Source organism: Myxine glutinosa, chromosome 5 (assembly GCF_964187855.1).
Source record: "Myxine glutinosa chromosome 5, kmMyxGlut1.1, whole genome shotgun sequence".
Lineage (NCBI taxonomy): Eukaryota > Metazoa > Chordata > Myxini > Myxiniformes > Myxinidae > Myxine > Myxine glutinosa.
Genome location: NC_136265.1, coordinates 110,618,224 through 110,630,527, shown reverse-complemented (window position 1 = coordinate 110,630,527; position 12,304 = coordinate 110,618,224). Strand labels below are relative to the sequence as shown.

The following is a 12,304-nucleotide window of genomic DNA, read 5'->3' as shown; positions in this document are numbered from 1 at the left end:
GAGTGGAGGAATGGTTGATCAGAGTAGTGATGGCAATGTACAAAAGAGCGCGCACAGCTGTAAGGACGAAGGACGGGAACAGTGGTGAGTTTGAGGTGAAGGTGGGAGTGCATCAGGGGTCGGTACCAAGTCCACTACTATTTGTAGCTGTGATGGAGGTGCTGGCTCAGAACGTAAAGGAGGGTTTACCGTGGGAGTTGTTGTATGCAGATGATCTGGTGTTGATTGCGGAAAGTATGGATGGACTGAAGGAAAAGATGAACACATGGAAGGAATGTATGGAGACAAAAGGTCTGAAGGTGAATATCGGAAAGACGAAGGTGATGGCAAGTGGTAAAGCATGTGGTGAGGTGGAAAGAACTGGGAAGTGGCCCTGTGCTGTGTGTAGGAAGGGTGTCGGAGTGAACTCCATTCAGTGTACAATGTGCGCTGAGTGGGTTCATCAAAAATGTAGTGGTCTGAGAGGGTCATTAACCAGTGTGGCAGCTACATTCAAATGTAAGGTGTGTACAGAGGGAGCTGCAGATGGAGGAAATGTTGAGTTGGATCTTGGAGACGGCATGAAGCTGGAAGGTGTGAAAACATTTTGCTACCTCGGAGACATGCTGAATGGAGATGGTGGATCAGACTCGGCAACGGTTGCTCGAGTGAGATGTGCATGGAAGAAGTTTCGGGAATTGAGTGGCGTGCTGATGATGAGGGGAGTGTCGTTGAAGCTGAAGGGAAAGGTGTATGCTGCATGTGTGAGAAGTGTTATGATTTATGGGAGCGAGACATGGGTAATGAACGTAGAGCAGCAACGAAGGTTGGAAAGGGTTGAAATGCGAATGGTTCGACGGATGTGCGGAGTATCGTTGAGAGAGAGGAAGACAAATGATGAATTGCGAAAGATGATGGGAATAGAGCCTGTGATTGATGCTGTGAAGAGGAACAGGTTGAGATGGTTTGGTCATGTGTTGAGGAAGGATGAAAGTGACTGGTTGAGAAGAGTGATGGAAATGAATGTAGAAGGAAGTAGAAGACGGGGAAGACCGAGAAAGACTTGGCTAAAGATGGTGGAAGAAGAAATGCGGGCAAGGGGGTTAACAAGGAGAGATGCAGAAAATAGGGCAAAATGGAGAAGATTGTCATGGGGACCGCAAGGCTAACCCCCGCTCTAGCAGGGAAAATGGCCTTAAAATGCATGTTGTTGTTGTTGTCTTCCAAATACACATTGCTTCCATATTTCATTGCTTTCTTCCAATGACACATTGCTTCCATATTTCATTGTTTTCTTCCAATGACACATTGCTCCATATTCCATTGCTTCCTTCCAATAATAATAATAATAATAATACATTTATTTTATATAGCGCTTTTCAAGAAGCCCAAAGACGCTTTGACAGAGTACAAAAAACAAGTGCAAAAAGACAAAAATAAATAGGTAAATAATCAAAGCAAAAGGAAGGAGAAGGAGAAGAGATAGTCAGGGGTTAAATGCTGTGGGTTAAATGTTGAATGCAGTGTTAAACAGGTGGGTCTTGAGTGAAGTTTTGAATGTGGTGAGTGAGGAGGAGTCTCTGATGGTGTGAGGTAGTGAGTTCCAGAGAGTGGGAGCAGCGATGGAGAAGGCCCTGTCCCCCCAGGATCTGAATTTGGTCCGGATGGCGGGGGTCAGGAGGTTGGTACCAGCAGAGTGGAGGTTGCGGGTGGGAGTGTGTCTGGAGAGGAGGTCAGCCAGGTAGGATGGGGCCAGGTTATGGAGGGCTTTGTATGTCAAGAGGAGGATTTTGTACTGGATTCTCTGGGGGATGGGGAGCCAGTGAAGCTTGTAAAGGACGGGGGTGATGTGGTCACGGTCCGGGAATGGGTGAGTAGACGGGCAGCGGAGTTCTGAATGTATTGGAGTTTATTGGTGATTATTGAGGGTGAACCATAGAGGAGGCTGTTGCAGTAGTCCAGACGGGAGGTGATGAAGGCGTGGATGAGGGTTTCTGCAGCCGTGGAGGAGAGGGATGGACGGAGACGGGCGATGTTTTTCAGGTGAAAGAAGGCTGTCTTTGTGATCTGTTTAGTGTATTTGTCGAAGCAGAGGGTTTGGTCAAAGATGATGCCAAGATTCCGGATGTGAGGGGAGGTGGATACTGGGAAACCGTCGATGTTGAGGGAAAAGTTATGGGTGGATTTGGTGAGCGTTTTTGGGCCAATGATGATTATTTCAGATTTATCATAGTTAAGTTTGAGGAAGTTGATTTGAAGCCAGGATTTTATTTCAGTGATGCAGTTTGTCAGGATAGAGTGGGTGGTGGTGGAGATGGACTTGGTGGAGATGAAAAGCTGGATGTCATCGGCGAAGCAGTGGAATTGGAGACCATGACGGCGGATTAAGTGACCAAGGGGGGACAGGTACAGGATGAAGAGGAGGGGTCCAAGAACTGAACCTTGGGGGAGGGGAGCAGTGGGTGGATTTGCAGTTATTGATGGAGATGAACTGGCGTCTGTCAGAGAGGTATGATTTGATCCAAGAGAGGGCAGTGCCGGTAATGTTAAAGGTGGTTTCAAGTCGGGTGAGGAGGATGGTGTGATTGATGGTGTCAAAGGCGGCACTGAGGTCGAGGAGGATGAGAATGTTGAGGTTGCCAGCGTCAGAGGAGAGGAGAAGGTCGTTGGTGATTTTGAGGAGAGCAGTTTCAGTACTGTGGTTTGAGCGAAATCAGGATTGGAATGTTTCATACAGGTTATTGGCAGAGAGGTGATGTTTGAGTTGAGTGGCTACAGCGCGTTCCAAAACTTTTGACAGGAAGGGTAGGTTGGAGATGGGTCTGAAGTTATTTAGGGTGTCAGGGTTGAGTCCAGGTTTTTTCAGAATGGGGGTGACAGCAGCAATTTTGAGGGATGGTGGGAAGATGCCTGTAGACAGGGAGTTGTTTATTGTTGCAGTGATAAGTGGAGAGAGAGCAGGAAGGGAGGCCTTGACAAAGCTGGAGGGGATGGGGTCAAGAGTGCAGGTGGCAGTTTTCATTCCTATGAGGAGTTCAGAGAGGTCAGTAGGGGAGACTGGGGAGAAATGAGACAGGGGTTGCAGGATAAGGGGGGGGCAGGTGGTTTGAGTGGGAGCGGGTGCGGTGGTGGTTAAGCTGTTGTAGATGTTGTCAATTTTGCATTGGAAGAATGAAAGGAAGGAGATGCAGTTGTCTACTGTGAATGACTGGGTGGTGGTGTTCAGGGGGCTGAGGAGTTTGTTTATTGTAGAGAAGAGTGCTTTTGGGTTTCCGGAGCCAGAGTGGATAATTTGAGAGTAGTAGGCGGAGCGGGCGCGGGAGAGGGCATCTTTGTAGTGTTGTAGGTGGTCCTTGTAGGCTTGGGAGTGAATTGTGAGACCTGTTTTATTGCGGAGTCTTTCAAGTTGGCGAGCACGAGTTTTCATCAGGCGGAGTTCAGGGGTAAACCAGGGAGCAGAATGGGTGAAAGAAACTGTTTTGGATTTTATAGGCGCAAGCTGGTCAAGGCAGGAGGAGAGAGTGTGGTTGTAGTAGTCAGTGAGGTCAGAAGGGGTGTGGAGGTCAACGAAGGGAGAAGTGGACATTTTTTCAGAGAGGGTGGATGAGAATGAGGTAGGTGAAAGAGCGTTTAGCGTTCCAATGACGCATTGCTTCCATATCTAATTGTTTCCCACCAGTGACGCATTGCTTCCATATTTCATTGCTTTCTTACAGTGACCCATTGCTTCCATATTTCATTGCTTCCTTCCAATGACACATTGCTTCTATATTTCATTGCTTTCTTCCAGTGACACATTGCTTCCATATTTCATAGCTTCCTTCCAATGACACATTGCTTCCATATTTCATTGATTCCGTACAATGACACATTGCTTCCATATTTCATTGACTCCGTACAATGACACATTGCTTCCATATTTCATTGCTTTCTTCCAGTGACACATTGCTTCCATATTTCATTGATTCCGTAAAGTGACACATTGCTTCCATATTTCATTGATTCCGTACAGTGACACATTGCTTCCATATTTCATTGACACATTGCTTCCATATTTCTACCAGTGACACATTGCTTTCTTCCAGTGACACATTGCTTCCATATTTCATTGCTTCCTTCCAATGACACATTGCTTCCATATTTCATTGCTTCCTTCCAATGACACATTGCTTCCATATTTCATTGCTTCCTTCCAGTGACACATTACTTCCATATTTCATTGATTCCGTACAATGACACATTGCTTCCATATTTCATTGATTCCGTGCAGTGACACATTGCTTCCATATTTCATTGATTCCGTACAGTGACATATTCCTTCCATATTTCATTGATTCCGTACAGTGACACATTGCTTCCATATTTCATTGCTTTCTGCCAGTGACACTTTGCTTCCATATTTCATTGATTCCGTACAGTGACACATTGCTTCCATATTTCATCGATTCCGTACAGTGACACATTGCTTCCATATTTCATTGCTTTCTTCCAGTGACACTTTGCTTCCATATTTCATTGATTCCGTACAGTGTCACATTGCTTCCATATTTCATCGATTCCGTACAATGACACATTGCTTCCATATTTCATCGATTCCGTACAATGACACATTGCTTCCATATTTCATCGAATTCCGTACAATGACACATTGCTTCCATATTTCATTGATTCCGTACAGTGACACATTGCTTCCATATTTCATTGATTCCGTACAGTGACACATTGCTTCCATATTTCATTGATTCCATACAGTGACACATTGCTTCCATATTTCATTGATTCCATACAGTGACACATTGCTTCCATATTTCATTGATGCCGTACAGTGACACATTGCTTCCATATTTCATTGATTCCATACAGTGACACATTGCTTCCATATTTCATTGATTCCGTACAGTGACACATTGCTTCCATATTTCATTGATTCCGTACAGTGACACATTGCTTCCATATTTCATTGATTCTGTACAGTGACACATTGCTTCCATATTTCATTGATTCCGTACAGTGACACATTGCTTCCATATTTCATTGCTTTCTTCCATTGACACATTGCTTCCATATTTCATTGATTCCGTTCAGTGACACATTGCTTCCATATTTCATTGATTCCGTACAGTGACACATTGCTTCCATATTTCATTGATTCCGTACAGTGACACATTGCTTCCATATTTCATTGATTCCATACAGTGACACATTGCTTCCATATTTCATTGATTCCGTACAGTGACACATTGCTTCCCTATTTCATTGATTCCGTACAGTGACACATTGGCTTCCATATTTCATTGATTCCGTGCAATGACGCATTGCTTCCATATTTCATCGATTCCGTACAATGACACATTGCTTCCATATTTCATTGATTCCGTACAGTGACACATTGCTTCCATATTTCATTGATTCCATACAGTGACACATTGCTTCCATATTTCATTGATTCCGTACAGTGACACATTGCTTCCATATTTCATTGATTCCGTACAGTGACACATTACTTCCATATTTCATTGATTCTGTACAGTGACACATTGCTTCCATATTTCATTGATTCTGTACAGTGACACATTGCTTCCATATTTCATTGCTTTCTTCCAGTGACACATTGCTTCCCTATTTCATTGATTCCATACAGTGACACATTGCTTCCATATTTCATTGATTCCGTACAGTGACACATTGCTTCCCTATTTCATTGATTCCGTACAGTGACACATTGGCTTCCATATTTCATTGATTCCGTGCAATGACGCATTGCTTCCATATTTCATCGATTCCATACAGTGACACATTGCTTCCATATTTCATTGATTCCGTACAGTGACACATTGCTTCCCTATTTCATTGATTCCGTACAGTGACACATTGGCTTCCATATTTCATTGATTCCGTGCAATGACGCATTGCTTCCATATTTCATCGATTCCATACAGTGACACATTGCTTCCATATTTCATTGATTCTGTACAGTGACACATTGCTTCCATATTTCATTGCTTTCTTCCAGTGACACATTGCTTCCCTATTTCATTGATTCCATACAGTGACACATTGCTTCCATATTTCATTGATTCCGTACAGTGACACATTGCTTCCCTATTTCATTGATTCCGTACAGTGACACATTGGCTTCCATATTTCATTGATTCCGTGCAATGACGCATTGCTTCCATATTTCATCGATTCCATACAGTGACACATTGCTTCCATATTTCATTGATTCCGTACAGTGACACATTGCTTCCCTATTTCATCGATTCCGTACAATGACACATTGCTTCCATATTTCATTGATTCTGTACAGTGACACATTGCTTCCCTATTTCATCGATTCCGTACAATGACACATTGCTTCCATATTTCATTGATTCTGTACAGTGACACATTGCTTCCATATTTCATTGCTTTCTTCCAGTGACACATTGCTTCCATATTTCATTGATTCCGTTCAGTGACACATTGCTTCCATATTTCATCGATTCCGTACAGTGGCACATTGTTTCCATATTTCATTGATTCCGTACAGTGACACATTGCTTCCATATTTCATTGATTCCGTACAGTGACACATTGCTTCCATATTTCATTGATTCCGTACAGTGACACATTGCTTCCATATTTCATTGATTCCGTACAGTGACACATTGCTTCCATATTTCATTGATTCCGTACAGTGACACATTGCTTCCATATTTCATTGATTCCGTACAGTGACACATTGCTTCCATATTTCGTTGATTCCGCACAGTGCTTCTTCATTGCATATGGTTTACACCAGGTTCGTGAGCCTTAGTTTATAATGAAGTGTTTTGATGCCAGTTTCTTTTCAGTTCTTGTTACACTGCAGGTTATTTTCTCCGATGTGAACATTCTTTTGCGTTTCACGTGGTTGACATCGTTAAGGTTGTCATGTGTCTTGTGTCCACTCCACAAAATATAAAACTCGTGAACATGTTTATGACGTCGCTCAATGTGAAAATTTCCACTTCTACAGTACAGGTATTACTTTTGAATGCAGTAACGAGAGGGTAGAGCAGCATGTATGGAACATATATGATAGGATTGTGGTAAAAAAAATTCTGCTCTTTTGGTGCCTCCCGATATTTCAGTGCTCAGAAGGTTGTCTTGTGCAAATCAAATATATTATATTATTCAAAAATAATTAGTTAGGGTGCCGGTTAGGGTGGGTTAGGGTGGTTAGGGTGCCGGCTTGGGATCCTAGGATCCTGGGTTCGAATCCCGGTCGATTGCTGAATTAACGCCAGGGGGGTTGACTCAGCCTGTCATCCTTCCAAGGTCGGCAAATTGAGTACCAGTTTGCTGGGATGAATGATCCCGGTGTGTACCCCGGTTTAGAATAGGTACACCGTATCCCTGCGCGTCCTAAGAGCGTGACCAAGGGTTGGCGTCAGGAAGGGCATCCGGCCATAAAAACATTGCCTCAAACAGGGAACCATGATTGTCATGGGGCCCGCAAGGCTAACCCCCGCTCTAACGGGGAAAATGGCCTTAAAACGATCATTCATTCATTCATTCATTCATTCATTCAAAAAGTTTGTTGTGTTGTTAAATTGTGTTGGCTGACAACTTAGAGTGGGCGCTCGAACCATTACACCACTGGGTCTCGTATGTAAGTGTTTAGCCTTTTTCATTACTTTGTATACTTTTTGAAATGCCAATGATATTTTGGTTTTCTTTTCTTTGTTCTTGGCTCCATGTCATCTTTCTTGCAGATGGCTGAAGTCATAAACCTAAAATGTGACTTGGTGAACTACAGCTACGGAGAAGCCAGCCACTGGCCAAGATCAGGGTGAGATCAAAATTCTGGATGTATTATTATTGTTATTATCATTAATTATTGTTTTTATGCCGCCACAGCCGAAGGCCAGAGGCATGATGTTTTCAGGTTCTCCGTCCTTGCGTCCGTTATCTGTTTTTTTTGTTGCCATGATAACTTTTGAAACGGTGAATATATCTCAACCAAACTTGACAAAGTATATAGTGTCAAATACAATGATGAACTGATTAGGTGTTGGATTCAACTAGTCAAAGGTCACGTGGGTTTTAAGTCACTATAATTTTGCAGACGATGACTCGAATTAAAAGCCGCTGATATTGTCGCTCTTTTTTTTTTTCTTTTTTCTTTTTTTTTTTGTACACAAGATCGAGGCTCGTGAAAGAGCTAACATTAATCACACAGAAAGACAAACCGACACATAAAACATATAACATGGGGGGCGGTAGACAAGATGGGGCGAGAGGGGGAGGAACACAAACACAACATCTGAGAGCAGGGACATCGAGAGATCTGTGGGAGGGAGAGGGCTTTGGGGGGGGCATGGGAAGGGGGGGTGGGTAAGATATAAAACATATGGACACTGCAAGGACTTCCAGGAAAGAAGTTGGAATTTCAAACAAAGTGGATCTGGGGTGAATTAGCAGGGGTAGATAAGATCAATGTTTTGGATTTTTTTTATTTTTTATTTTTTATTTTTTTTTGTATACAAGATCGAGGCTCGTGAAAGAGCTAACATTAATCACACAAAAAGACAAACCGACACACAAAACACAAAAAACAAGGGGAGCGGCAGACAAGATGGGGAGAGAGGGGGAAGGACACAAAAGAGAGGGGGAAGAGGGGGAAGGACACAAACACAACATTTGAGAGCAGGGACATCGGGAGGACTTGGGGGGAGGTGGGAGAGGATTAAAACATATGAACTCTGCAAGGACTCTGGGGTGAATTACCGGGGGTAGAAAAGATCAAGGTTTTCGATGGGGGAAGATAAGAGATGGTGGTGAACAGCTGTTTTAAAGACCTGGAGGGAGGAGTGGGATTGAAGGGAGTGTGGGAGTTTGTTCCAGAGGCGGGAGAAAAGAGGAATGAAAGAGTGAAGGTGAGCAGAGAGCCTAGATTTTGGCAGTTTAACCATCAGAGGGTTGCTGGCAGATCTTGTGCGACCTGTCGGAGTATTAGGGGGACAGAGTGCAGAGAGAGCTGGGGGAGCAAGGCCAGAGAGGAGTCGGTAGAAGACAGAAAGACCACCTACCTGCCTGCGCTGAGTGAGTGAAAGGCGCTCGGAGATAGCTTCATCACTGGAGATTCCAATGATTCTGAAAGCTTTGGTTTCAACAGTGTGAAGCCGAGCTAGGTGTGAGGCAGGGGCACCGGCCCATAGGGGAGAACAGTATTCCATTGAGCTGCGGATGAAAGCCTTGTATGTGGTGAGGAGCTCAGGTGTGCCAAGGAAGGACTTCGCACGACGGAGGATGCCCAGTCGGCGACTGGCTTTTGAGGCCAGCTTGGAAATGTGGTTTTCCCAAGAAAGATCATGGCAGATAGAGAGACCCAAAAGTTTGAGCTTGAGCGACAGAACTTCTTGGAGAGGATTGTTGAGAAAGTAGATGGGAGGGTTTTCCAGTCGGTCCTTTCGGAGAGACATAGTAAGAGAGTGAGATTTGTCAGGATTGAAAGACATGTTCCACTTGTTTGACCAGTCTGTGATTTTGTCCAGGTCTTCAGAGAGTGAGGAGGCTGCAGACTGCCGATCTGAGGGAAGAGGAATGGAGCGGCAGAGAGTGGAGTCATCAGCAAAGCGATAGAGAGGATTTTCCAGAGAGTCGGAGAGATCATTGATAAAGACCAGAAAAAGCACAGGGCCCAGAACACTACCTTGGGGAACTCCAGCCTGAACAGGAAGGGGAGATTAGAGAAATCCATTCAGGGCCACACGTTGACTACGACCAGAGAGGAAGTCCGCAAGCCATGCATGGAGATTTCCATGGATACCATAGGAGGAGAGTTTGTTGAGCAGAGCGGGGTGCCAGACTGTATCGAAGGCACATGATATGTCAAGGGAGACAGCTCTGATTTCCTGTTTGGCATTGAGGACCTCCATCCATTGTTGAGACAGCAGAAGCAGCATGTCCAGAGTAGAATGACCTGGTCTGAATCCAAATTGATGATCGGAGATCAAGCCATTGTAGAAGAGGAAGGATTTGATATCCGAAGCAATGATGGATTCCATGACTTTTCTGATAATTGGGAGCAGGCTGATTGGTCTGTAGTTGCAAGGATCTGTTTTTGCACATTTTTTGTGTAAAGCGGTAATGTTTGCTGATTTCCAGGATACTCTTCTACTTCTCTCTCTTCTTTCTTGTACTTCTTTCTTGTACTTCTTGTACTTCTCTCTCTCTTCTTTCTCATGTTACCTTTAATGGAGATCAAATGTAACAATGGGTTGCCATCTAAAGCGGACGAAGGTATATCCATTGATGAATTAGCATTGAATTCCATTTTCCAGTTTTATTTACAGGATATAAGGCTCTTAGTTATAGCAGAATACACAAATCACACGTGTGTGCATGTATATGCACATGAACACCCACACTCACTTAATCAGAAGAAAGGATTGACATACCAGGCTTGAAGATGCGATAATATGGGATCTTCCAGGGAAAGGCCTTTTTTTTTCTTCTTTTTTTTTTACAAGATCAAGGCTCATGAAAGATCTAACATTGAACACAAAAACCATAAACGGACACATAAAACTTATAATAAAGGGAGTGGGAGACAAGAGGAGTTAAAGACAAGAGGAGAAGATGAAGAAGTGGGGGGAGAGAGAGGGAAGCACAACAACAGTAGAGAGCAGGGACATCGAGAGATCTGAGGAAGGGAGAGGGATGGGGGTGGTGGGGGGGGGGGGGGGAGGGGTACACGGTATGAAACAAATTGACACTACTAGGAATTCCAGGAATTAAGTTGGAGATTGGAAGAGGTGGATTTAGGGTGTATTAATGGGGGTAGAAAAGGTCAAGGTTTTGGATGGGGGAAGATAAGGGATGGTAGTGAACAGCTGTTTTAAAGACCTGGAGGGAGGAGTGGGATTGAAAAGAGTTAGGGAGTTTGTGCCAGAGGAGGGAGAAAAGAGGAATAAAAGAGTGAAGGTGAGCAGAGAGTCTTGGTTTTGATTGTTTCACCAGAAGAGGGTTGCCGCCAGACCTTGTGGGTCCTGCAGGAATATTTGTGGGACAGAGCACTGACAGAGCTGAGGGAGCAAGGCCGGAGAGGAGTCGGTAGAATACATAAACCACCAACCTGCCTGTGGTGAGGGTGAAAGGAAGGCCCCAGAATCAGCTTCACCGCGTGAGATACCAATGATTCTGAAAGCTTTGGATTCAACAGCGTGAGGCCGAGCTTAGGTGTGAGGCCGGCTATCAGGTGTTAGGCTGGTGCACTGGCCCAGAGGGGAGAGCAGTACTCATACCAGAGGGGAACAGAAAAACATTTCAGAACATACCAAAACAGCAACAAATACCGCCCCAATGACTGCAAAAAAAGAAATGTATAAAATGAAATATCCACAGATTTTATATACACTGACAACTGAGAAAACAATAAAAGACGAGGGAGATAAAAAGAGTTGGACACATTGAGCATAGGCAAAGAAGGCTCAATGGAGTGGCTAAGAAGAGGTTAGCTCAACTGTGATGGAAAACAAGTCATTATGAATGCCTAGGACCATGGACACTACATGGATGGCTTGAGGAATATGGCAGGACTGAGTCAATCGGACAAGTGCAAGTTCTGCAAGGAAGAAACCGAAAGTACGAGCCACCTCCTATCGGGATGTAAAAAAAAAAAACTCATTTCAGAACAGCTGTACACACAAAGACACAACAAGATATGTAGAGTAATCCACTGGCACATCTGCAAAAATGTCAATATCCCAGCTCCAGAAAACTCGTGGAAACATGAAGCAAAAGCCAATCACTGAAAACAAGGACAAAATGCTCACGTAAGACTTGATGATCCCATCGAGCATGAACATAGAAAACAAAGCATTGCGACCGGATATCGTACTAAAATAGACTATATAGTTCTGGGGTTCTTAATCTGGGATATCCATACCCCTTGAGGGTATGGGACTCGTAATAAATTATAATAATAAATTGTAATAAATTCAATGAAATATCAACTTTAAAAATATAATAAATATATATTTAAATATAAATATATATGTATTTCAAAACAAATTATATTTGTATAAATATATTTCAAACAAATATAAATTTAATTTTATAATGAAATTCGAATAAATCAACTGTACGCCCCAGGATATTTGGCCGATATTTTCGGTCACCTCAATGACTTGAACATGTCGATGCAGGGAAGGGATGTGGACATTATTCAAGCCGGGGGAAAGTTAGTGGCATTCACGAAGAAATTACCTATTTGGAGTTGCCGTGTTGAAAGCGCAAACATGGCAAACTTTCCAATCCTTGGCGATATCCTTCTTGATGGAGAAGATGAAAAGGC

The 12,304-nt window shown here is 43.5% G+C and overlaps 1 protein-coding gene across 4 annotated transcripts in view; it reads left to right on the top strand.

The window, feature by feature from the left end:
• The window catches only part of TPP2 (tripeptidyl peptidase 2), a 201,391-nt gene that overhangs the window by 107,947 nt on the left and 81,140 nt on the right, over window positions 1-12,304 (top strand). For all 4 annotated transcript variants that reach the window (XM_078778530.1, XM_078778531.1, XM_078778532.1 and 1 more), the window contains one exon: window positions 7,719-7,795. In XM_078778530.1, the coding sequence (XP_078634656.1) occupies window positions 7,719-7,795 (77 nt within the window). The remainder of the gene's footprint in view (window positions 1-7,718; window positions 7,796-12,304) is intronic.